Below are 27,736 nucleotides of genomic sequence, written 5' to 3'. Positions count from 1 at the left end.
AAGGCAAATGAGAGGTGTGTTTAAATTCTAAACATTAGGCCTCCTTTTATAGGGTGAAATTCCCATTCAAAATTGTCATCCACTGATGTGGTACTTTTGCCAATTTCAACATCCCTAACTCTCGGCTCACAAGTCTCGCCCTGCAAATGCTTTTGAGGTTAGTGGCTATAATAGAAGATCAAACCAATGTTCACCATAAAGCAAGAGGGAGCCGATTTAATTTATCCGACAAGGATAGCCTTTTTAAAACCGAAACAAAGCAAAAGCTTCCCACCTGCAGATTCCATACTAGAATAAGGGCAAATATGTCACTCCTTTGACTAGCTCTGACCAAGTATCCTTCTACTAATTTCTGCATGGGTAAAAATCGCATGATCAAGGTCAACCAGATCTATTATATGCAAGATGAATAGGTATTTTTCACACTGATGCACAAGACAGATGGGCAGTCGAGACACACAAGGAAGGTATTATGAAAACTACTTCGAGATGAAAACCCATTGTGACATCTACTGTTTAATTCTATTCATTTTTGTTTACAGGTACAAACAAAATCATTCACTTTATCTTTATTATAACCATGAAAATGCTGTTCATGAAAGAACTATGAACTATGTAAAGCATTGAAGTAAACAATTAACTTCCAAGAGTACATCTCTTTGACTTGCTAGCCAGTAAAATACACCTCGTCATCATATCTCAGGGCCTGCACCAGTTGCGGTATGAGGAAGGTTATTCTTTGAGGAGGATACGACTCCAACACCCTTAGAACATAAGCCATAACCCGTGGATGACCCTTGTATGCTTGTGTGAGGAACTCCAACGCCTGTGTAATTGAACAAGCAGCCCAGTGTGGCAGTTGTTCTAAAAGTGTTGAATTTTCATATCCCGTTTTATTTTCAAGGACTCAATTTGAATCTTTGTTCTGTGATGCATTTCAATATGCCAAGCATACGAGAAACTCTTATCCTGTGAGTGATAATAGAAGCACAACTTCGTTTATGACTATTCATTTTGATGTATGAGGTCCTACACAAACTGTTTCTTTGTATGGTAGTCGATGGTTTGTTACTTTCATTGATTTGCTACACTAGGATGACTTGAGTATATTTGTTAAAAATTAAAAGTTAAGTTTTCCTTTGTTTTCAGTCATTTCATAAGATGATTTGTATTCAGTTTGATGCCAAAACAAAAATCTTGAGAATTAACAATGACAACGAATACATGGATAAAAGATTTGGTGCTTATTTGGTGTGCAATGGGATAGTCCATCAGACTTGTTGTCCTTACACTAGTGCACAAAATGGAGTCGCTGAAAGAAAAAAATAGGCATTTGTTAGAAATAGCACGATGTCTTATGTTCATCATGCATCTATCAAAACCTTATTTGGGGGATGCTATTCTAGTGGCTTCCTATCTTATCAACAGAATGCCACTTAAAACCCTCAATTTTCAAAGTCCTCTAGAAGTTTTAAAGGGTATTAATGAATATACTGTTTCTCCAAAGGTGTTTGGATGTGTTTGCTTTATCTACACTAAAAATTCTGGAAAATTTGATCCTAGAGCTATAAAATGTGTATTCATTGGGTATTCTCTGACACAGAAAGGTTACAAATGTTATCATCCTCCCTCTAGGTGATTTTTTGTTAGCATGGATATTACTTTTTCGAGAATTTAAGCTGTATTTCAGTTTTACCTCATCACCTCTTCAGGGGAGAGCAATAAAGAGGAAGAGGTGATTCTACCTAGTTCCATTACTGGACCTCTTGGTGACATTATGACAGGGGAAAGTGAAATTGGAGAAATTATTTTGGGGGAGAGACTATTGGGCATTTAGATAGGCTTGATTTGAAAACTTACTCAAGAAAAAATAGAGTACCAGAAGCCATCATGCAATCTACCGAAGTTGAACCTCCTTCTACCGGTGAGTTATCTACATTTTTTAATGATTTAGATGAACCTATTGCTCATAGAAAAGGAGTCAGATTTTGCACCACCAAACACCCGTTATCTAATTTTGTCTCCTATAATTCTCTGTCTCCCTTTTGTAGAGCATTTTCCTTATCTATTTCTTCTGTGTCTATTCCCCATAATTGGAGGGAAACTTTTGTAGATCCTAAATGGAAGCAAGCTATGATTGAAAAAATAAAGGCCTTATAAAAAAATGAGACTTGGGAACTTTTCACTTTACCACCAGACAAGACATTGGTTGGCTGCAAATGGGTCTTCAATGTGAAGCACAAAGCTGATGGCTTGATTGAAAGATTCAAAGCAAGATTGGTGGCTAAGGGATTTACTCAGACTTATGAAGTGAATTTTCAAAAGACATTTGTCCCTGTTGCTAAGATCACTTGGAGATAACAAAAATGAACAGAGGGTCTGGCAGGGGTTCTGGATAGGTGTTCCAGCAAGCTGTCTCCATGGAGAAAGCAGTATTTATCTTTTGGAGGAAGACTTACTTTGATAAGCAGTGTGTCTGATGGTGTTCCAACGTACTTTGATATGCAGTGTGTTGGATGGTGTTCCAACTTAATGTATTTGTTTCAATTACCTGTGAAAGTGGAGAAGAAGCTAAGAGCCCGTTTGGACATAAGAAATTTTTCAAAAAAAAACTTCAAAAAGCTGTTTTTTAAAATTTTCACTCAGATTACTCACAAAACTTTAAAAACAATCCAAAATTATATTTATTTCCAAACACAACTCTAATTTTTAAATATCATTTTCACTTGAAATTTATTTTTCACTTTTTTTTGGAATTTTACAATTCTTATGTCCAAACGCCCACTAAATACTTTGAGGAGTATTTTTTTATGGGAAGATAATGCAGATAAAAGGAAGCTAGATCTAATCAAATGGCAAAGGGTAATGACTGCTTAAAAGGGTGGTGGGATGCGGATTAGAAATTTGAGATTGCATAATGAGTGCTTATTATCTATCTTGCTGTTTTCAATGCTTCTTTTACATGGCTCCTCATTGTTGTTTCTGGCTGTTTTCTTTTCATTATTGTTGTGCTTGCCCTTCATTGAGCCGAGGGTCTATTTGAAACATCCTCTCTATCTCCACGAGATAAGGGTAAGGTTTACTTACACACTACCCTCCCCAAACCCCACTACGTGATATTATACTGGGTTGTTGTATAACGAGTAAGTGCTTATTATGCAAATGGTTGTGGAAATACAATGAGGGAAAATAAAGCATTTGGAAGAAGTCGATAAATGTTAAATATGTGAAGAAGGATGTTAGGAGTCCTCCCACTGTTCAAATTTTCTCGAAAGGTAGTATCTGGAGCTACACTAGCAGGTTCAGCAATACACTAAACTGAGGTTGGGCAATAGTGTCAAAATCAACGCATGGAGTATGGGCGGGGGTAGTGTTTCTGAATTCTTTTCCCTTAGTAGGTGGTTGTGGAGTCTAGAAGAGGATTTAATGATTGGGAGATGGAAGAAGTTGGCAACTGCTTCAGTTACTTGGCACAGTAGTGATAGAGAAGATAAGAAGATTACATGGTTTGGACTGTAAGTAATGATATGAAATATTCTGTCAGAAGTTGTTATAATTTTCTCCAGGATTAAGCTGATAATTATGAACCAAAGTGTCCATGGAAAATGCTATGGAGTTGGTCACGTAACACACCTAACAAATCAACCAGCTAAAAAAATCTAATATTGCCAACCTAGCAGTTCTAAATCTTATTTAATAATTATTATTTACCAGGGAAAACATAGAATCTGATTTTTCTTTCTTTGTTTTATCAGAATAGCAACTGGGTCTTTCTCTCAACTATGGTACATGTAGAGGAAATATGTTTTGTTGGAAAAACGTCACCATTCCTCAACATTGTGAAAAACATGGTCTTCTTTCAATAGGAGTATAAATATTTTGGGTGGAGACAGTATTTTAGCTTATGGTACTTAAGAGTTTAAAATCTTAGACACCCTTTCGAGTTTCGCTGAAAGATCTGAATTTGCGTGGTTCCAACTGATGTTTTACTTGCTTATTCCCTTCTTTGCTATCCTATTTCATATTTTCTATTGCACGTACTATTAGCTAATCCCTCTTTCCATGCTTCAGGAAAAGCTTTGTAAAGCAAACACTTGGCAAAATTTGCAGCCTGCAGCAGAAATTGTTTCGCTCTTATCTGAGATAAACATTGGTACTGATAAAAATGATTGTCGTACCAGAACAAAAACAGCAAATATTCCTGCTGTTATGGCTGCAGCAGCTGCACCATCTGGAGCAAAATGAAATTTAACAGAGGCATTTAATTTCGAGGTACTCAGTACTGGTATGATCAGTGCAACTGCGAAGTGTAATCATGCTGGAGGAATTGCTGGTATGAGAAGGTTATATGATAGTATTGGTAGCCTTGATCTCCCAACTTTGGGTCCTGATGATATGGTGGGAAATTTGCAGCCAAAAACTGAGTCCTTTTCTGATGTTTTACTTACAAATTTTGTCCAACAGCTCCAGAAATTTGTCATCTATGTTGAAGGAGGGGGAGAAGTGGACAAGTCATCTTTCCGTGAAACATGTTCTCTAGCAACTGCTTTTCTTCTCTCTGATCTGGTATAGACAAGTTCTGAATTTTTATTTTTTGGACTACTCATCAAAAAAATAAAAATAAAAAGTTTTAATTTGTAGCAGACTTTGCTTTTTTAGACTACTCATCAAAAAAAAAAAAATTCTCTTTCCACCCTGCAATTTTGTTATTTGCTTTACATGTTACTGAAATTGCTTTTCTCCACAGGGCTCTGATTCTAAATCAAATGTTGAAAGCTTTTCACAACTTGTACATCTTCTTTGCTGGTGCCCAGCTTATATATTGACACCCGATGCCATGGAAACTGGTGTATTTATTTGGACGTGGTTGGTTTCTGCTGCTCCTCAATTGTGTTCTCTGGTACTTGCTGAGCTTGTCGATGCCTGGTTGTGGACAGTGGACACAAAGCAAGGAGTTTTTGCATCTGAAGTTAGGTGTTGCGGACCTGTTGCTAAGTTAAGGCCTCACCTAGTACCCGGGGAGCCAGAAGCACCGCCTGAGAAGGATCTTGTTGAACAAATAATGGCCCACAGACTATGGCTTGTGTTCTTTATTGATCATTTTGAGGTGATTATCAGTGTTTCGATGCTTCCACTCCTTTCGATGTTCCTTATGAATCACCGAGATAATCAAGCACAAGCTTGTATATTGTCCACCCAAAGTGGTTAGGTTAAAGATGGTGTAATAGTACACCTGACCCATCACTTTTTTGAAAATTAATTTGATGCATGTTGGCATATGATGTTTTGCCTCTATTAAAATACTTCAGCAGTAGGGCTTTCGAGTTAAAATATATAGAGTTTTCCATGGTGATACCAATTTTGCGAAATTTGTGTCCTTAGCTGTTCTCTTCTTTCATTCTATTTCTGTCTGGTACAACTTTTACCAAGTATCCTCTTGCACTTGCTAGAGAAACCATCATTGGTTTCCTTCCTCACCAAATTCTTGCACTAATGTTGTTCCGTGTAAACTACGGTCTGGATATGTATTTGGTTTGTTAAATGCTTGTTGTGTTTGGATTAGTTGGAATGTGGTGGTACCACAGTAGAACTACTATAATCTTTGGTGCTACCTTGGTCACAGTTGAGATGATGATGTTTTCTATATCGCTCGAACTTTTCATTTTTTGCTCTTCACTTCTTGAGCCATTCCTTTTTCCAGGGGGGGTCAATAGTTGTCTAAGGAACATGGTTTAACCATTCATTGACCCCCCAAAAAAAAGTATTTCTGTGAAAGACACTGCCTTTCTTGATAATGTTGCTAAAAGTTTTCAACTGCTGTGATGCCTGAATAATTGTTTCAGCCTTTTGATTCTCTCAACATTATTTAAAATGTTAAAACTATAGTTTTTTGTCTTTGCAGGTCGTTCGACATGATATGTTCCACAGCTTTTACTTTTCTGGCGGTTATTGCAAGGAACTACCAAACTGCCCTGGAACTTTTCTTCCCACCCTGCTGCTACTGGCACATTTTTCACCCTCATGCTTCTTGGACTGAAGTTTTGCTCGTGCAGATCACATGGTGTTTTGCAAAATCTCAGGGCTGGGCTTAAGCTTCTGGAAGACAGAATATATCGGTAAACACTGACCTACATTTAATTGGACTAGTATGTGTTAAATGGACCTTGGGCCTAACTCAACCTCAAAAGCTAGCTCAAGAGGTAAGGATTGCCCAAGTCCATATAAGGAGACCACCCATCCCCTTCATTGTCGTTATGGGACTCAACAGTATGTTTGCATGTATTGTGAATACAGGCAAATGAATAGCGGAAGGTCCTCGCTCATCTTCTTTGACCAATAGCTTGCTAGAAGATACTGAGTTGCACACAAACACTTCTTTATTTGTTTATGGAAGTTTATCATTTAATGTGTTACACCAGATTTGGGAATTTTGGACTATTTGCAGGGCTTCATTGGGGTGGTTTGCTCACCAACCTGAGTGGTATGACATGAATAACAACTTTGCCCTGAGTGAGGCGCAGTCTGTTTCTATGTTTGTCCATCATCTTTTGAATGAGCAATTAGATACTCCCCAACTTTATTCTGAAAGACGGGGACTCGAAAACTCTTTGAATGATGTGGTGAGATAATCATAACGATGAGCTGCAAACTTTGATTCTTACATCATTTGAGAAACTTTTTGTGCCGAAAACATTCTGTTTGTCGTGGGAACAGTTTCTTTTCTCTAACTACTTATGGTCCTTGTGCTCTTTTTTTAACTTAATGATGCTTACAGAAAGATCAATTCCATCATGTTTGGGGTCAAATGGAGAGCTATGTTGTTTGGAGGGAGAAGGTGAAGCAGTTGCTTCTGTTGTTATGCCAGCATGAAGCTGTCAGACTTGATGTCTGGGCACAACCTATTGCCAAGTAATGCACATTGATTGCTGATTGTGTTTCTCCCTGTTCTAACTTCTCCCTTTAACATGGTTTGCCATTATTGTTATTAATTCTTTCCAATATCAGGGAAACCACTCCATGTCTTAAAATCAGCTCTGACAATTGGGTCAGTCTTGCTCGAACTGCCTTTTCTGTGGATCCTCGTTTATCGTTGTGTCTGGCTGCCAGGTTTCCTGCAAATATTCATCTAAAGGCTGAAGTAACGCAGTTAGTGCAAGTATGCATTTCCGTCCCAGTTTTCATACCCTTCAGTCTTTTTATCAAACCCTGAATGGATGTGCCTGAATGATAGCTATTTAAGATGGAACTTGGAAGACTTAAAGCAGAAATGACATAAATTGATTTTAGGATGATGCATGTCGCATTATTTGTCTATTTCCTGGAAATTTCTGTGCGTAACATCTAAAATAAGGGCCTCTCTAATTTCTCATAACTAGTTTGAATCAGATGGTGGCTGTTTTCTGTAACAAACTTCTTGCCAGAAAATAGAAAGATGTCCGTTGTTATTTATTCTAAATTATTTTCTTTTCCTTTAAAACGAGTATTGGAAATTTCTAGAGAAATTTCAACCTAAAGAAAGTTCAATATTTAATGGGAAAAAGTTGATTCTTATAGAATATGCTTGCAACTCGTTTGTTCCATCCTTTTTTTTTTTTTTGATAAGGTAAATAATTTTATTAACAATTGGGGACTAACCCCGTATACAAGCCGTATACCAACAAAAAAAAAAAAGAAGAGAACATACACCAAAATATAGTTCTCAACAAAAGAGATCCAATCCTCTATACAAATAGGGACCTCATGAGTACAACAAAAAGAAACTAGGAACAAGAAACTACTTTGTAATTTCACAAAATCTTGTTCCACCCCTTCAAAAGCCCTCCTATTTCTTTCTTTCCATATTACCCACATGATTGCTAAGGGAGCGACACTCCATGCCCTTGGACTTCTCTTTCCACTCATGTGAACCCAACTATGCAACACCTCCTTCACTGTACCCGGCATCGCCCATTGCACCTCAAACAAATTAAGGATCTCTCTCCACAATTGATTAGCCACTTTACAATCATCATCACCTAAGCTTTTGCACATGAAGCACCAACTAACGTAGGTGATCCTTCTCTTTCTCAAATTTTTCGCTATCAAAATCACTCTCCTCGCCGCCAACCACACAAAGAAACACACCTTTTTTGGTGCTCTGGGAATCCAAATAGAGTAATGAGAGAAAATGTGTTCCTCTCTCACTAATAACCTCTTATAATAAGATTTAACCGTGAATAATCTATTTTTACTCTCCCGCCATCTCCATACATCCGATACATTATTCGGTTTATCCAACCCATACAATAACTCAACTAGATTGTGAAATTCTTCCATCTCCCAATCATGTAGGTTCCTCCTAAATCTCAAATCCCAATGAAGCACCCCTCCATGGGACCTACAAATTTGTTGGACCGTCATCTCTCTCTGGCAAGATACTCTATATAAGTTAGGAAAAGTTTCCCTCAACTCGTTCTCCTCGCACCACTTATGCACCCAAAAGTTCTCGTTTGTTCCATCCTTAGTGTGCCTTGATATCTCTAGAACTACATATGCATTGGTATCATCTTTTTTGGATAACTAAAGCTTTAATCATATAAGCACCGAGAAGGTGCCACATTGTACAAAATTTATGTAGGACGTTGCTCTTTTCCAACAAATAAAGGAGTTGATAAGATCCACTTTGATAAGAATACAGTTAATAAAGTTGAGTTGGAGTATCGGATGAAGTTCTGCTGCCTTGCATTTCAGACAAACAAAAAAGGTTTTGACTTACATTTTTCTCTGCTCCAAGCTCTATTTGTATAAGTATTCTGGTTGTCATGAGGAAAAGATGAGGAAGGAACACTCCTACGAAACAGCTGAAAATGCGTCATTATCGGGAACCTATGATCTGGCTGACAAGAAGCTCAATTCTTTTTGGAAAAGGATTCTCTAGGAGAAGGGGATTATACTCTTAGATGAGGACTCTAATCTAAAAGGAGAGTGGGGAAATGAATATTGTGATGGGGGTGAAGCAGTGTTGCGTCTGGAAAATGATTTTCCAGGTATGCTACGGAAGTTAGTTTCCAAATTTTAAGGAAAATATAATCTTAGGAAAAAATGTTTTCTCAAAAATTTGGCAGTGCAAACATGAGAAAATTGGAAAATATTTTCGTCATACCAAACACATGGTAAAGATCGGGAAAGAAAATGCATTGTTGTTGTTGATTAGCATGATTTCAGAGAGAATTAATTTTATTTAGGAGATTCGATTTTATTTTATTTTATTTCATAGCTGAAATGGTTGTATAGTGTTGATTATCATGATTCAAGGAGACTTGATTTAGGAGTATTGATTAGTATGATTTCAGGAGATTTTATTTTATTCTGATTTGATTTGATTTGATTTGATAGCTGAATTGATTGTATAGATTTATTTTATTTTCTTAATTAGAATTAGGAGCTTTGTATAAATTTTCTTGCTCATGGGATGTAAACACATAAAATACAAGAAACCTTTTCTTTTTCTCAAAATCTATATGGTATCAGAGCCATTGCTGCCTTTTTTAGGTGAGTTATCTTCCTTGCAGCACTACGGTTCCGTTTTTATCAAAGAGGTCGAGTTTTCTCTCTCTTGTTGGTTGTCCGCAACACAAGCTCCTTCTGATTTCCTTCTGATTGGGCTAAAATATGGAAATATTCAAGGAGACAGTTTCCGGAGAAATCTTGTCTTCAGATCAAATTCAGCTTCTCCATCGCCTCCTAGCCAAACTTGCCTCCGCTAATGTTGCGACATCCAATTATGTGCAATCAGGTACTGCCTTTACTGCTCACCTTAATTCTTGGATTGTCGATTCTGCAAATACACACATGACACGCTCTTCTAAAGGTATTCAAAACTATTCTCTGTGTCCCAAATGAGATAATGTTAAAATAGCCAATGGTTCTTTAACACCTATCTCTGGAACATGTTCTGTCATTTGTACTCCTAATATTAAACTATCATCCATGCTCCATGTCCCTGAGTTCCCTGTCAATCTTTTATCTGTTAATATCATCACCAAAGCTATAAACTGCAAAATCGAGTTCTTTCCCGATCATTGTATTTTTCAAGATCTTCAAACAGGAAAAAAGATTGGCAGTGGTAGATTGCGTGATGACTTGTATATATTAGATGGGATTGGGGTTTGGGGAAAGATAGAGGGGATGGATCAAGTTCTGCATATTCTCAGTCAGATTCTCTATCCTGGTTAATGGTAGCCCGTGTGGTTTCTTTGGCAGCTCCATGGGTCTCACGCAAGGTGACCCCCTATCCCCAATGTTATTCATTCTAGTAATGGATGCTCTGAGCAAAATGAAGGATCGTGCGGCGGGCGGAGGCTTCTTGAGAGGATTCTCAGCTCTGATTGGGGTGCTCAGTGCCCGAAGAGTCTCACATTTGCTTTTTGCGGATGACACACTGGTTTTCTGTGATGCCGATATGGATCAGTTGACCTACCTGAAGTAGGTCTTGTAGTGGTTCCATTAGTATCAGGACTCAAAATCAACATCGGCAAGTGTGAGATTTTCCCAGTAGGTGAGGTTGCTAACATTGATGCCTTGTCTTATGTTCTCAGATGCAAGGTGGGCTCCCTTCCCACTACTTACCTGGGCCTCTCATTTGGCGCTTCATATAAGGATACTACGGTTTGGAATCCAGTGATCGAGCGGGTTGAAAAACGATTAGCAGGCTGGCAAAAACAGTATTCGTCAAAAGGAGGTAAGGAAGTACTCATCAAAAGTACTTTATCGAGTATGCCTACCTATTACTTATCCCTATTGCAAGCACCGGTGAGCATCACAGAAAAACTGGAGCGACTTCAAAGGAACTTTCTTTTGGATGCGGCAGATGGAACTAGAAAGTTTCATCTAGTGAATTGGCAGACAGTCACTTCCCCAAAGAAGTGGGGTGGACATGGAGTGAAAGATCTTAGGGTATTTAACAGAGCTTTAATGGGGAAGTGGCTATGGAGATTCGGGGTATAAGAGCATGCTCTATGGAGGGAGGTCATAGTAGAAAAGTACGATTTCACGGGATGGGGTTGGAGGATCAAGGCAATCACAACACCTTTCGGGTGTGGCATGTGGAGGAGCATCATGAAGAATTAGGAAGCATTCAGTGGCAACATCACTTATATGGTGGGAGATGGAAGGAGAATCATCTTTTGGAATCATAGGTGGTGTGGAGAGGATACTCTGAGGGTCTCCTTCCCCCACGTCTTCAGAGTTTCAAACCAGAAGGAATTGATGGTCCAACAGATTCGTAAGAAGCATGAAGGGGGTAATATGGGACTTTTCATTTAGAAGGAACATGCAAGATTGGGAGATTGCGGATCTCCAAGATTTGTTGGCACTGCTATATGGGCAAGACAGGCCCCAGCCATCCTGCGACTCTTGGAGATGGGGCTTGCGTGGCGATGGTTTATTCACCGTAAAGTCCTTTTAGCAGAGTATGTTTGTGAGAGATGAGACCATTTTTCCATACTCCTCGATCTGGATTCCTAGGGCGCCCATGAAGGTGTGATTTTTTGCATGGCTAGCGGTGAGGGGAATGATCTTGACTGCTGAAAATCTCCGAAAGAGAGGAATTACACTTGTTTGGTGCTACATGTGTAAAAGCTCATGGAAAGAAGTTGATCACCTTTTGTTGCATTGCCCTGTGTCCTCTGCTTTGTGAAGGGCAATCCTGAATCCTTTTGGTGTTCAATGGGTGATGTCAAGCACTGTAAAGGAAATGTTATATAGTTGGGTCGGTTTCCATAGAAGAAGAAGGCAAAAGGCGTGGAAGTTCGCCCCGTTAGCTCTCATGTGGATAGTATGGAGGAGAGAAATAGGAGAGCTTTTGAGGAGATTGAGTCTCCTTTTTCACATCTTAAGAATAGTCTTTTATCTTTGATCGCTTTTTGGTGCACTCATTTAGCCCCTACTTGTATAGAAGATTGTGCGTGTTTTGTAGAGAATCATATTCTGATGTAAATACTCTACATTTTGGTATACTTTGTGTATACGGGAGTTCTCTCCCTTTTGATTAATACAATTTACCTTATCAAAAAAAAATATTATATGGGATTCAAAACTTTGGTCAAGCCTTTTTTGGGGAAAGTAAGGATGTCAACCTCGTAAATAATACAACGGCATAGACGGTTAGGACACCCATCATTCTTTGTTTTGAAGAAGTTATATTCCGATTTATTTTTAAGGACTCGATTTGAATCTTTGTTCTGTGATGCGTGTGAATATGCCAAGCATACTAGAAACTCTTATCCAGTGAGTGATAATAGAAGCACAACTCCGTTTATGACTATTCATTTTGATGTATGGAGTCCTACCCAAACTGTTTTTTGTCTGGTCGTCGGTGGTTTGTTACTTTCATTGATTGTTGCACTAGGATGACTTGGGTATATTTGTTAAAATCCAAAAGTGAAGTTTTTTCTTATTTTCAGCCATTTCATAAGATGATTTGTACTTAGTTTGATGCCAAATAAAAATCTTTAGAACTGATAATAGCAATGAATACATGGATAAAAGATTTGGTGCATATTTGGAGTTCAATGGGATAGTCCATCAGACTAGTTGTCCTTACACTAGTGTACAAAATGGGGTCGCTGAAAGAAACAATAGGCATCTGTTAGAAGTAGCAAGATCTCTTATGTTCACCATGCATCTTCCAAAACCTTACTGGATGCTATTCTTGCGGCTGCCTATCTTATCAACATAATGCCACTTAAATCCCTCAATTTTCAAAGTCCTCTAGAAACGTTTAAGGGTAAGAATGAATATATTGTTCATCCAAAGGTGTTTAGGTGTGTTTCTTTGTCCATACTAGAAATTCTGAGAAACTTGATCCTATAGCTATAAAGTGTGTTTTCATTGGGTATTTTCCAATACAGAAAGGTTACAAATGTTATCATCCTCCCTCTAGGAGATCTTTTGTTAGCATGGATGTTACCTTTCGAGAATCTGAGCCCTATTTTAGTATTATCTCATCACCTCTTCGGGGGGAGAGCACTAAGGAGTAAGAGGTGATTCTACCTAGTTCTATTACTGGATCTCTTGATGAAAATATCACAGGGAAAAGTGAAATTGGATAAAGAATTCTGGGGGAGACTATTGGGTGTTTGGATAGGCCTGATTTGAAAACATACTTAAGGAGAAATAGAGCAGAAGAAGCTATCATGCAATCCACTGAAGCTTAACCTTCTCCTGTTGGTCAGTTATCTACATTTTCTAATGAGTTAGATTTGCCTATTGCTCACAAAAAAAGGAGTCAGATGTGCACCACCAAACACCCTTTATCTAATTGTCTCTTATAATTTTGTCTCCCTCCTATAGAGCCTTTGTCTTGTTTATTTCTTCGGTATCTATTCCCCAGAATTGGAAGGAAGCTTTTGCATATCCTAAATGGAAGCAAGCTATGATTGAAGAAATGAATGTCTTGTCAAAAAATGAGACTTCGGAACTTGTCACTTTACCACCAGACAAGAAGTTGGTTGGCTGCAAATGGGTCTTCGTTGTGAATCACAAAGCTGATGGTTCAATTGAAAGATTCAAAGCAAGATTGCTGACTAAGGGATTCACTCAGACTTGTGGAGTTGATTATCAAGAGACATTTGCTCCTGTTGTTAAGGTGAACACTGTTAGAATTCTTTAATCTTGTGCACCTAATCTTGATTGGGACTTGCAATAGTTTGATGTGAAGAATGCATTTCTTCATGGAGACTTAGAAGAAGTGTATATGAAGATTCCTCCTGGATTTGATACTGCACAGAGTCAAGGAAAGGTATGCAGATTGAAGAAAGCCTTATACGGACTGAAGCAATCCCCAGAGCTTGGTTTGAAAGATTCAGCAAAGCAATGATCTCCTTCGGTTACCAACAAAGCATTGCTGATCACACCCTCTTCGTAAGAAATCAAACGGGTAAACTCACTCTTCTCATAGTTTATGTTGATGACATAGTAATGACAGTGGATGACAAAGAGGAGATGTCCCGATTGAAGAAGTTGGCACATGAATTTGAGATCAAAGATCTAGGAAAATTGCAGTACTTCTTCGGAATTGAGGTTGCTAGATCCAAAAGTGGAATATTTATTTCTCAAAGGAAGTATATTCTGAATCTTTTGAAAAAAACCGGTATGACGGGTTGTAGACCCTTAGAATCGTCCATTGAAAGCAATCACAAGTTACAAAGCGGAGTTGGAGAATCAGTTGATAAGGAGAGATATTAGAGGCTGGTTGGAAAACTCATTTATCTCTCCCACACTAGACCAGACATAGCCTATTCAGTTAACCTGGTGAGTCATTTCATGCATGATCCCCGAGATCCTCATATTCAAGCTGTCTTTCACATTTTGCGGTATCTAAAGTCTGCTCCTGGAAAAGGTCTACTTTTATCCAAACATGATCACCTCCAAATAGAAGCCTTTATAGACGCGGATTGGGCTTGATCTCTATATGACAGAAGATCAACATCCGGTTACTATACGCTCGTAGGAGGAAACTTTGTTACTTGGAGAAGAAAGAAGCAAAGTGTAGTTATTAGATCAAGTGCGGAGGCAGAATATAGTGGCCCAGGGTATTTGCGAACTGGTTTGGCTACAAATGCTACTACAGGAATTGAGACTGTCTGAAAAAGGAAAACTTTCCTTGTACTGTGACAATAAGGTTGCCATCAGTATAGCTCATAATCCAGTCCAGCATTATCGAACAAAGTATGTAGAAATTGATCGACACGTCATCAAAGAAAAAGTTACAACTAGTGTCTTGAGTTTATTTCATGTGCCATAGGAAAAACAACTAGCTGATGTGTTTACCAAAGGTCTCAACAAGCGAACTTTCCATACTTTGAGTTACAAGTTGGGCACGTGCGGCATCTTTGCACCAACTTGAGGGGGAGTCTTGCTTAGCATGATTCAAGAAAACTTGATTTAGGAGTGTTGATTAGCATAATTTCATGAGATTTAATTATATTTAGGAGATTGTTAATTGGCATGATGTCAGGAGACTGATTTTATTTGATAGTTGGGTTGATTGTATAGATTTATTTTATTTTCTTAATTAGCATTAGGAGCTTTGTATTAATTCTCCCACTCATGGGATGCAAACACACAGAAATACAAGAAGCCTTTTCTTCGTCTCAAAATCTACATATAGATTTATTTTATTACCTTAATTAGCATTAGGTTCGGTACTTCGGTACGGTATTTGAAAACTACGGTTCGGTACTTCGGTATATCAATTGTGCATACCAAATACCGTACCAAAGTAGTTCGATACGGTTTTACATTTTGTTGTTTGGTTCAATACGGTTTCGATATCGTACAAGGTCTTTGTGAACTAAACAGTGGTGAACTACTAAAATCTAATTCATTAGAAAATTTCTAATAACGTGATAAACGAGCATAGCAACAGAATGTGAGCAATTCCTTTACTTCTAATTACTTCTAATAGAAATCATATCATTATCTATTTTCTCGAGCACTTAGTCATTGATGATTTTGCATCTCAATAAGGCGTAAGGGACCTCTGGATTTTGCATCTAAAACCTAGGACTATCATTAGGCCGGGGCATTGGACTTGGTCTTAATGGGTTACTGTCTAGGGGGTAAGAACTAACAAGTTAAAATTTTGGGCTGGAAATTGATAACTTGGGTTGGGGCAGTTCAGGATGGTGTACTTAATTAATTTGGTATTTTGGTAATACAGAAATATCGAAACCTCAATGCCGAGGACCGTACTGAAGTAGTACGAAATACAGCATAAACCGATACCAAAATACCGAATTAATTCGGTTCGGTTCAGAATTTTATTTTTCAGGAGATTTGATTATATTTAAGAGATTTAATTTTATTTTATTTGATTTGATTTGATAGCTAGACTGATTGTATAGATTTATTTTATTTCCTTAATTACTATTAAGAGCTTTGTATAAATTTCCTTGCTCATGGGATGTGAACAAAAATAGAAATATGAGAAGCCTTTTCTTCTTCTCAAAATCTACATGGTATCGGAACCATTGCTGCCTTTTTTAGGTGAGTTATCTCCCTCGCAGCACTAGGGTTCCATTTTTATAAAAACAGATCGAGTTTTCTCTCTTGGTGGTTGTCCGTAACACAACTCATTCTAGTCAGCTTTTTTGGAATTTCCTTTTCTGATAGGATTGCTGGAACATTCTGAACCTATCCCTTCTAGTTTTGATTTTTCCGTTCACCGGAGTTAAGGTTCCGTCGAGACAGACTTGGTTTCTGGCGAGGCATATTATTTTCATCATTTTTCTTCTGATTGAGCAAAAAATATGGAGACATTCAAGGAGACGATTTTTAGAAAAATCCTGTCTTCGGATGAAATTCAGCTTCTTGGTCGCCTCCTAGACAAGCTTGACTTCGCTAATATTGCCACATCCAATTATGTGCAATCAGGTACAACCGTTGTAGCTCACCTTAATTCTTGGATTGTTGATTCTTGTGCAAATAGACACATGACATGCTCTTCTAAAGGCATGCAAAATTGTTCTCCGTGTTTCAAAAAAGATAATGTCAAAATTGCCAATGGTTCTTTAACACCTCTGGAACAGGTTCTGTCATTTGTACTCCTAATATTAAACTATCATTTGTGCTCTATGTCCCAGAGTTCTCTGTTAATATTTTATCTATAAGTGCCATCCCTAAAGCTTTAAGCTGTGAAATCGAGTTTTTTCCCAATCATTGTATTTTTTAGGATTTTCTAACAGAGAAAATGATTGGCAGTGGTAGATTGAGTTATGACTTGTATATATTAGATGGAATTCAAAACTCTGGTCAAGCCTTTTTTAGGGAAAGTAAGGATGTCAACTAAGAAATAATACAGTGGCATAGACGGTTAGGACACCCATCATTCTTTGTTTTGAAGAAATTATATCTCAGCTTGTTTTCAAGGACTAAATTTGAATTTTTGTTCTATGATGCATGTTAATATCCCAAGAATACTAGAAACTCTTATCCTAAGAGTGATAATAGAAGCACACCTCTGTTTTTGACTATTTATTCTGATTTATGAGGTCTTGCCCAAATTGTTTCTTTATGTGGTAGTCGATGATTTTTGTTACTTTTATTGATTGCTGCACTATGATGACTTGGGTATATTTGTTAAAAGTCAAAAGTGAAGTTTTCTCAGTCTGATACCAAAATAAAAATCTTGAGAACTAGTTGTGTCACACCCCAACCTAGGTTAGGTGGACAGGCACATAATGCCTTAGGTACATAGGCGACCCATTCCATAAAACTAGTAAACTTACCACATTTGCAACACTTGCAATCAGAAAATCCTAAAATACACACACATATATATATATAGATAGATAGATAGATAACGGCAAAGGGCCAAATATACCCTTGTACTTTCGAAAATAGTCTAAAAATACTCTTCGTTATACTATTGGGTTATCTATACCCTGTCATACTTTGGAACAAATATACCCTTATTTTGGATGGAGTGCCACGTGGCAGCACCAGATGAAAATGACCCGTTTCTTTTTTTTTTTACCCGATCCGTTTTAAAATTCAGTTTTTTCAGCTTTATTAAAGCATATATTTTATAAATAGTGGAATTTATTTTTGCAAAAACTGAAAGAAAAAAAAAAGGAATTTGCAAAATATAGAAAAAAGAATATTTTTTTGTAAAAACTGGAAAAAAAAAAAAAAGACTCTCCTAAAGCAATGGACTACATATGCATTAGTTTAAAAAAATAAAAATATTTTGCAAAATCTTTTTTTTTTCAGTTTTTACAAAAAAAATACTTTAAAAAACTGAAAATTATATATTTTGCAATTTTTTTTTTTTTTTGACGTTCAATTCACTTAATCCACTCCAAATTTTCTGACGTTCCTGAAAACGATGTCCTGTTCTGGTTGCTGCACCAATCTTTTCAGAACTCACTTGTCATTTTATTATTGATATTGTTCGGGTATTTACTTGTGAAACTTCTCAATTCGGCCTTTGTCTGAATACATTCTCTCAGCTGATTATTACTTCCAACAGCCTAATTGGGTTGAGCAAAAGTTTCCTCAAATTTGGCCAAATGGTTTTAATTGTCATCTTTGCCTTAGCCTCTAATTTGCCTCACTGATTCAGGCATGAAGTATATATGGCATCTTATGTTTTTGGTGTTTTTCATTAAATATTTGCTCATTACCATATTATTTCTTTCTTAGAAGTGCTTTAATTACTTCAAATTGTCAAAGTCAGAGTCAAACCTCTTCACTGATACAATAAAACAAAATCGTACATACTGTTGCAGGGTTGCTTTACATGTGTGACAAGCTAACAACTGTCAGACAAATGCATGTCCTAAATAAATGTGTTTCTATTTGACGTTGCTATGCTTTTCTTCGTGCTGCTTGTTTGCTCTATCTCTGTATTGCATGTTCATATATTAACTTTAACCTGATATGTTAATTTGTTTGGAGCAGTTTCCTCCTCATTTTGCTGACTGTGTTAGGCCATGCAGCTTCGCTGGTACTAATGAACAAATCTAGTCCAAGAAACGGCATATAGTAAGAAACACGGATTTCTGACCTGAAGATATATCTGCTCAAATCACTTCTTTTTTTTAAAGATGTTGGTGGTCTTCTAAAGCATCCTAAGGTCAAATCATTTTATTTTGGCGAGGAAATAGGACTTAATATACAGCTCCTAACTTGTCACAATTTCTCTGAGTTGGCATGTTTTTCAATCTTTATTTTCATCTTTCCTTGAGCCGAGGGTCTATCATAAACAACTTCTCTACCTTCAAGGTAGGGTTAAGGTCTGCGTACACACTACCCTCCCCAGATTCCATTTGTGAGATGATACTGGGTTTATTGTTGTTATTGTGGCATGTTTTTCAATCTTATTAGTTGTCCTGTCCAAAAACTTGACTTGATCTTGTGAAATTCCATTTGTAGCTATTTATTTTGGTACACAATCTTTTATTTTCATTTTATCCTTTCTTGAATTATTTGTGTTTGATGAAAATGACAACCTGTTCTCAAAACAAAAAAAATGATGGGTGTCCTTACCGTCTATGCCGTTGTATTATTTCTTGGTTGACATACTTACTTTCCCCAAAAAAGGCTTGACCAGAGTTTTGAATTCTAAATCTGATATATACAAGTCATCATGCAATCTACCACTGCCAATCATTTTCTCTGTTTGAAGATCCTGAAAAATACAATGATCGGAAAAGAACTCGATATTACAGCTTAGAACTTTGGTCATGGCACTAACAAATAAAAGATTGACAGAGAACTCAGGGACATGGAGAACGGATGATAGTTTAATATTAGGAGTACAAATGACAAAACATGTTCTAGAGATATGTATTAAAGAACTATTGGCTATTTTAACACCATCTCCTTTGAGACACGGAGAATAACTTTGAATGCCTTTAGAAGAGCCTGTCATGTGTCTATTTGTACCAGAATCAACAACCCAAGAATTAAGATTTCTCCAGAAACCGTCTCCTTGAATGTCTCCATGTTTTCTGCCCAATCAGAAGAAAATCTGAACAAAATTTCTCAAAAATAATCTGCCTCGCCGGAAACCAAATATGGCTCGACGGAACCAGAAGGGGTTTGTGTTGCGAATAGCCACCAGAGAGAGAAAACTCGACCTCTTTGATAATAACGGAATTCTAGTGCTGCGAGGGAGATAACTCACCTAAAAAAGGCAGCGATGGCTTTAATACCATGTAGATTTTTGAGAAGAAAAAAAGGCTTCTTGTATTTCTGTGTATTTCTTACATCCCTAAGCAAAGGTATTTATACACTAAGTCCTATGACTATTTTAGGAAGGAAAATAAACTACAATCAAATTATAATTAATCAGAATAAAATCAAATCTCAATCTGAATCAAATCTTTCTCAATCTGAATCAAATCTTTATTAATCCAAATAATTAAGTCAATCAACATTGATAGAACTCATAGAGTCAATACAAGGGTAGGAAGGCGAATGATTTTATTTTTATGTTTTTTTTTATTTTTGTTATGTAATACTTGTACAGTTACGCATGACTTTTGTATTGTGTAATAAAATAATTATTGTTCCTCAAAATAAAAGAAATGGAAAGGGAATGCAAAAGAAGAGGATCAGCAACTTATATTTAAAAAATATATTATCTCCGTTAGCTTTTTCATGATAAAAAACAACTAAAAAAGGCATGCTATACAGTTTAAACATTATTGATTTCAAACTGTGACGAAGTATGTCCACAACAGCAAGACAAGCCAAGAGAGTTAAAAATACCAGCCATGCTACTGCTGTTTCAAAAGCCCTTTGAACAATTGCTGTTAAGCACTGGGAGACGGCCGGCTTGAGACCAGGACTTTTCAAGTATTCAAAAACACAGATGAAGGCAGTTCGAGAAGCTGTTGAACTAGGAACACTGAGGATCCCACCATTGCTACAAAACCGTGTTATCTCCAAAATTGCTACTGCAAGTAGATAAGTTGACTTGACACCTGTAGGGGACAAAATAAAAGTATCTATGAGGCCTAGAAAAATCTCTACCATTAGTTGTATCTAAGTGAAGAATATCTCCATTAACAACTGAAGTCATTAAGAACTTCATTTCCTTCTCAAACTGAACCCAAAAAAACAACAAACCGGAAATCATGCTCATTGCTGAAACTTTTATACACCCTCCTAAAGCAGTAGAAAGAGCAATTCTTTGGCTAACGGCAGCTTTCTCATTGCCACTACCGCGCGGACTACCTGGGTTATGAAGAGCATTTAGTTCCAACTCCTCTTCAAGCAACTCCATGGAGCTCACAACCTGATAAAAACTACGTTTCAGACACTTATATATAAATAATATTCAGTTAAACGAATTACATTATATCATGCAACAAGAAATATTACATGATTCAAGATGAAAATAGATCACATCGATGGGCCTGTTAATTTTGTAGTTATGATTTATTAGTAGGATAAGCCATACTCTCTTGAATCAGTAGAAATTTAGCAACTACCAAGAACAACTCATACAGTCATTATAGTATTACTTTTCTCTCCACTTTTCACCTCCCTCTATTCTCTGAACACTGAATAAGGAGATTATAGACCATGTGGGATAAAAATATCTTCAGACATGCAATATCCTTATTTCAATTTGGAATGTGAAATGCATCCACTTGGTCAACAAGACAAAAAACAAGCAAGTATAAACTTCTTATGTATCAAATTTTTGCGACATGATCTACGCATTAAGGAAACGCAAGCCCAATGAATAGTTCAAGCAAAACACACAGTTACACTATCGGTGAGAACAATAACTATGAATGTATCTTGTGGCTTTCCTTTTTTTAAGAATTATACAATCTTCACTAAATTGCTCTATACTTCACCATCTCAAAACTCTACTTCAGAAAGATACCTATGTTAGTTCAAGCAAAACACACAGTTACACTATCGGTGAGAACAATAACTATGAATGTATCTTGTGGCTTTTACTTTCTTTAAGAATTATACAATCTTTACTAAATTGCTCTATACTTCACCATCTCAGAACTCTACTTCAGAAAGATACCTATGTTAGTTGGTATTGGACTATTGGAGCTGGTGCATGAGACGGCCATATTGGAAACTTCCGTTATGAGACCTAGAAGAGCATAATTGTTTTGAAAATGGTAAGAAGAACATAGTGTATAAGACATGCTTATAAAATTTGTTTCATAATATAGGTTTTTCCAGAAACCTTTGCAGATGATGTTAATTAGAAAAGTCTGTCATAAACCCAGTGGTCTGGAAGTGCCCCGGAGAAGTTGGAATACAATGACTAACCAAGCAATTCAATGTTATATTCAGGAGTGAAAAGATCCCAAACAAGTGACAAGAGTTATAAAACAAATGAGATTTAAAAGTTGTGCGATAAATAATAAAAAGGCTGTGCAAACTAACTTGGTATAAACTATGAGCCATGTGATGAAATTCTAGGAAATAATTATAGAGCATAGACTTAGACACATTTACAAGAGTGACAGACAGTAAGTTTGTTTTTATGCCTGGCAGACTTAAAATAAAGATACATTATTGAAAATCGATAACAATTTATAGGGAGAGGAAGAAGGATCTCCGTATGATATGCATTGACATATAAAAATCATAAGATATGAATCAAGAAAGGTCCTTTAGTGGGTGCCTGAGAAAAAAGGAATTTGTGTCAAATATATAATAAGTAAAAAGATATTTAAGAGGAAACAGTTATGAAAAGGACAGGAAGAGTTGAACGGCATTAGGAACTCACATTCAGAAGAAAAGTGCAGTGGAGGTGAAGGATTTTAGACCCATTAGTCCGTTGGAGAGTGTCTATAAAATAATTTCAAAGATCTTGACAGAAATTAAAGTAATATCTAAACTCATTTCTGGCAATCAGTTTGCATTCATTAAAGAGAGACAGATAGTAGATGATGCAATGGTGGCAAAATGAATGTTTTGAACATCATTGGAGAAAGATGAAGGTTGGGGTAATGTATAAACTTGATCTAGAAAAGGCCTATCACCATGTGAGTTGGCATGTTTTGTTGGAGCTGCTGAGAATGATGAATTTTGGTGACAAATGGTTGCAATGGATAAAAAGTTGTATATGTGCAGTCAGGTTTTCTATCCTTTTAAATGGGAATCCTGAAGGCCTTTTCAAGTCATTCATATGTTTGAGAGAAGAGGATCCCCTATCCCCCTATCAATTTGTTATTGTCATGGAAGCTCTTAGCCTGATGCTTAGAAGAGCTGAGATGAATGGATGGATTAAGTGCTTTGAGATTGTAGGTAAGGAGAATAAAAAAGGTGGTGATCTCTTTTTTAAAGGGCATCAATGTTGCGGTTGGCAGTCTTGGCACCATGTTGATTTCTCATCGTTTGTTTGCGGATGATAATTTGGTGTTCTGTGATGCAAACGGGACCCAGTTGGATTACTTAGGTCAAGTGCTAACATATTTTAGGTCGTATCAGATCTTAAGATTAATCTTAGGAAATGTGAGATTATTCCTATAGGAGAGGTAGATAATATTTTCTGTTTTTGATATCAATACTTTTCTTTTCTTTATTTTCATCATAGCTTTTTTTAATCTTGAAATTTTTTCAAACCTGTTTTGAAAACGCTTTTCTTGAGCCGAAGGTCTATCCAAAACAGCATCTCTACCTTACACAAGATAGGGGTAATGTCTGCGTACATCCCACCCTTCCCAGACCCCACTTTGTGGGATCACACTGGGTATGTTGTTGTCGTTATTGTAGAGGTGGATGTATAGGCATGTGTGCTCAAGTTTTGAATTGCAGGGTAGGAGCCCTCCCTACTACCTATCTTTGATTACCGTTAGGGAAGGAAGTGCTTATCAAGAGTACTTTATAAAGCATCCCTATATACTTCATATCTTTGTTTCAGGCTCTAGCTAGTATTTGAGACCAGTTGGAAAGGCTTCAAAGAAACTTTCTATAGGATTCGTTGGATGGGGCAAGGAAGTACCACTTGGTTCGATGACTTCTCCTAAATGTTGGGGAGGACTTGGAGTTAAGGACCTAAGGGGTCGTTTGGTTCATGGGATAAGGTGGGATATCCTAGTATAGAAATTGGAATAAAATTTATCCCATATTTGGTTGTAGGGATTAACTAAAACCAGTATAGTTTTACACCACTATCTTGGGGTTAGTTAATCCCATCTAAGGGGGATGAATAAGAAGGGGAATGAATAATCCCAGGATAAAGTTATGAAATGACCAGATTATTCTTCTTCCATTTTCACTGCAACCTTTCTGTTTGTTGAACCAAATCGTAAGCCTCTCTTCCCAACTTGCTATATTACTTTTTTTTATAAGGTAAATTGAATTGATCAAAAGGGAGAAAAAACTCCTGTATACAAGAAGTATACCAAAAAGTAGAGAATTTACATCAAAACATGATTCTCTACAAAAGACGCCAAATCTTCTACACAAGTAGGGACTATATGAGTGCACCAAAAATCGATCAAAGATAAAAGACTATTCTTAAGATGTGAAAAAGGAGACTCAATCCCCTCAAAAGCTCTCATATTTCTCTCCCCCAAACTATCCACATGAGAGCTAACGGGGCAAACTTCCACGCCTTTTGCTTTCTTCTTCTACGGAAACCGGCCCAGCTATATAGCATTTCCTTTACAGTGCTTGGCATCACCTATTGAACACCAAAAAGATTCAGGATTTCCCTCCGCAAAATCGAGGACACAGGGCAATGCAACAAAAGATGATTAACTCCTTCCCCTGAGCTTTTACACATGTAGCACCAACTAACAAGTGTAATTTCTCTCTTTCGCAGATTTTCGGCAGTCAAGATCACTCCTCTCGCCGCTAGCCATGCAAAAAAGCATACCTTCGTGGGTGCCTTAGGAATTCAGATCGAGGAGTATGGAAAAGTATCATCCTCTCTCACCAACATACTCTGGTTAAAGGACTTTACGGTGAACAAACCATCGCCACGCAACCCCATATCCAAGAATCACAATATGGTTGGGGCCTGTCTTGCCTATATAGCAGTGCCAACAAATTTTGGAGCTCCGCAATCTCCCAATCTTGCATGTTCCTTCTAAATGAGAGGTCCCATACTACCTCCTTCATGCTCCTTGTGAATCTATTGGACCATCAATTCCTTATGGTTTGAAACTCTGAAGACGTGAGGGAAAGAGACCCTTAGAGTATCCTCTCCACACCACCTGTGATTCCAAAAGCTGATTCTCCTTCGATCTCCCACCCTGTAAGTGATGTTGCCATTGAAATCTTCCCAATTCTTCATGATGCTCCTCCATATGCCACACCCGAAAGGTGTTGTGATTGCCTTGGTCCTCCAACCCCTTCCCGTGGAATCGTACTTTTCTACTATGACCTCCCTCCATAGAGCATGCTCTTCTACCCCGAATCTCCACAACCACTTCCCCAACAAAGCTCTGTTGAATACCCTAAGATATTTTAATCCAAGTCTACCTCACTTCTTTGGAGAAGTGACTGTCTGTCAATTCACTAGATGAAACTTTCTAGTTCCATTCGTCGCATCCCAAAGAAAATTCTTTTTAAGCCGCTCCAGTTTATCTATGATGCTCACAGGAGCTTGCAACATGGACAAGTAATAGAGAGCCCAATGGGAGACCTAGGTAAGTAGTGGGAAGAGAGCCCACCTTACATCTGAGAACATGAGACAAAGCATCAATGTTAGCAACCTCACCCACCGAGAAATCTCACACTCGCCGAGGTTGATTTTGAGTCCTGATACTATCTGAAACCACTGCAGGACCTGCTTCAGGTAGGTTAACTGATCCATATCGGCATCACAGAAAACCAAGGTGTCATCCGCAAAAAGAAAATGAGAGACTCTTCGGGCACTGAGCACCCAGATCGGAGCTGAGAATCCTCTCAAGAAGCCTTCGCCCGCCGTACGATCCATCATTTTACTCAGAGCATCCATCACTAGAATGAATTGCATGGGGGATAGAGGGTCACCTTGCCTGAGACCCCTGGAGCTGCCAAAGAAACCACACGGGCTACCATTAACCAGGACAGAGAATCTGACTGAGAAAATGCAGAACTTGATCCATCCCTTCCATCTTACCCCAAACCCCATCCGCATTATAATGAAATCCAGGAACTCTCTTTCCTTACTCCTACCGGAGGAATACAACTTACCGCATCATAATGAAATTATTTTGCTTAACATCTTAACACAACTCCCTCCCTGCACCATCATAAAAAGACTGTTGCTCAATCTCCCTCAACAGTTCTAGCACCCTATCTTCCTTCCCTTCAAAAGAAACACCTAAGAACTTTCCAAAGTTTAATAGTTTATCCTCCATCCAGAAGGACATATCCCCTCCTCCAATCCGTGATGAAATTGGATAGGCGTCTTCTGTATGTACCCTTTCCTTGCTCCTACCGAAGGAATACAAGACCATAGCATTGCTAGCAATAGGGATTGTTATACTTTTTTTTAATTAATATAGTAAGTGGCCCGAGGGATTGTTATACTACTTGTGTACATGGATTTCCTAATAAAATGATTTACCTTATCCAAAAAATAAACAAAAAAAAGGAAGTTGTCACATGTGTAAGAGCAATGAGGAGGCATAGAGGAGTATTCCATACCCGTGGATTAACACCAAGAATATTCCTTGAACCAATACTTGCTTTAGCCTAGTTATGCATGAATTAACCAATAGTATCATGATAGTATATAAGATAATGTTCCAAAAAGCACGCAAATAATGCTTGTAGATGATATTGTGTTAATTCATAAAACTAGCAAGGAAATCAACTATGAAGGATCTTACAATGGATTCTAGAGAGAAAAGATCCAACTTCTCTCTAGAATCAAGAAAGTTGGACAGCAAGTCTTTCAAAGGTGCTCTTCAATGGAATGCCCTAGAGGTCGATGGTAGATGTCAGAGGCTGGAATCTAGTGGTGAGCCGTGTTTCTCGTTGTCAAGTGAACACGTCCAAAGAAGAAAGTGCTTCTTGAAGACCTATTTAGTGGGAACTGTTTTGTTAGTTTATAAATATGTATAGTGTAGTCTTGTCTCATATTGGAAGATGAGTCATATCTCCTTGTAGTGTATAGCTATAAATAGGGACTTCTTGTATTGTATTTATCATCTAATATCAATAATATATTTTCTCCCGCCGTGCTTTCTCACAATATGATCCTAGGAGTGGAATCCATTGAACACCTGTTTGTGTAACAGTATGCCCAGAAGATATGGAGTCATTTTGCAGGCACATTAGGCATCAGATATCTTTAAGGAACCTAAATTTAAACTGCTGGAATCAAAAGGCTAAGAACTCCATGATTTCCTATTTTTTTAAGATTACGCCACCTATTCTCTGTGGGATTTTGGAGATCAAGCTGCACCGCTAAATATGAATTGGAAAACCCATGAACTGCTAGATCTATATCCGTGATTACATTGAATATTTGCCATCTGGTATTGATACTTGGGAAGGCATCTGCAACCTTTTATGAGATCTCTCTGGTGGATGCTCAAGTGGATCTGACCCCCTATATCATTTGTGAAGCTTAACACTGATGGCTCCTGTATTGAAGGCAATTGTGGAGGTGGAGTAGTAGTTAGGGATGATCTGGGAAAACTTTTCATGGCATCCTACCTCTAGGACAGGGAACTAGCAATTGAGCTGAAACATGTGCATTCCTTTTTGGGCTAAAATAGTGCATTGAAAAAGGCTATAACCTAGTCATGGCTGAAACTGATTCCCTGCTGCTCCAAAACTGTATTGCAGGCAACTGGTCCACTCCATGGAGCAGCATATCTGAAACAGATGAAGAAATTAAGAACCTGGTTGATACTCATGGTTGTCTGACCAACCACTGCTTCAGAGAGGAAAGTCAGGTTGCTGATAAGTTTGCCTCTTTAAGCGACGGTGCTGATGAAATATGTATATTCACACAATATGTTGCTCTTCCTAGACAAATTAGAGGTTTTTTGAACACTTAGATGTCAATTACCATCTTTCGAGTCAAAAGGAGAAAACCTGGTAGGTTTATTTATGAGCCATGTGAGAATGCACGATGAAAAAATCTATTATCGATATTCTATCAATTATAATACAATGAGAGTAACTATCTAACAAGCCACCTTGATAGTAACAACGTTATTGCCACTTTTTAGTTTTTTGGTACATGTATTTGTTCATTCATCCTATAACTTGTTGTACCAAGTCATCATATCAAACAAGAAGGCCAGATCCATGC

The 27,736-nt window shown here is 37.6% G+C and overlaps 2 protein-coding genes across 19 annotated transcripts in view; both read left to right on the top strand.

Moving 5' to 3' along the window:
* Positions 1 to 18,938, top strand: part of LOC107762352 (phosphatidylinositol 4-kinase alpha 1) — a 29,646-nt gene extending 10,708 nt beyond the window's left edge. The window contains exons 2-12 of one of the 18 annotated variants that reach the window (XR_012701364.1): positions 1,713 to 1,924; positions 2,100 to 3,515; positions 4,072 to 4,566; positions 4,748 to 5,107; positions 5,903 to 6,116; positions 6,446 to 6,620; positions 6,776 to 6,909; positions 7,006 to 7,156; positions 9,552 to 9,775; positions 16,125 to 16,416; positions 18,445 to 18,938. Coding sequence is in view for 4 of the 18 variants with exons in the window: in XM_075234732.1 (XP_075090833.1) it covers positions 6,022 to 6,116; positions 6,446 to 6,620; positions 6,776 to 6,909; positions 7,006 to 7,156; positions 9,552 to 9,746 (750 nt within the window). In the remaining 14 variants the exon portion in view is untranslated. Of the gene's footprint in view, positions 1 to 214; positions 468 to 542; positions 1,925 to 2,099; positions 4,567 to 4,747; positions 5,108 to 5,902; positions 6,621 to 6,775; positions 6,910 to 7,005; positions 7,455 to 9,551; positions 10,114 to 16,124; positions 16,417 to 18,444 lie in introns of those variants that run through there. The other 17 variants (XM_075234733.1, XM_075234731.1, XM_075234734.1 and 14 more) reach the window with 17 other exon arrangements.
* A 3,480-nt stretch (positions 18,939 to 22,418) lies between these two features.
* LOC142171999 (putative mitochondrial protein AtMg01250) lies at positions 22,419 to 22,883 on the top strand. Its single transcript, XM_075235748.1, has one exon. It carries the CDS (start codon positions 22,419 to 22,421, stop codon positions 22,881 to 22,883), a length of 465 nt encoding a protein of 154 aa, XP_075091849.1.
* The last annotated feature ends 4,853 nt before the right edge of the window (positions 22,884 to 27,736 follow it).

This window comes from Nicotiana tabacum, chromosome 17 (assembly GCF_000715075.1).
Source record: "Nicotiana tabacum cultivar K326 chromosome 17, ASM71507v2, whole genome shotgun sequence".
In the NCBI taxonomy this organism is placed as follows: Eukaryota; Viridiplantae; Streptophyta; class Magnoliopsida; order Solanales; family Solanaceae; genus Nicotiana; species Nicotiana tabacum.
This window is presented reverse-complemented; position numbering and strand designations above follow the sequence as displayed.

Excerpts from the sequence above, each read along its gene's own strand:
- LOC142171999 (XM_075235748.1), top strand. The coding sequence starts at position 22,419 with ATGATGCAATGGTGGCAAAATGAATGTTTTGAACATCATTGGAGAAAG.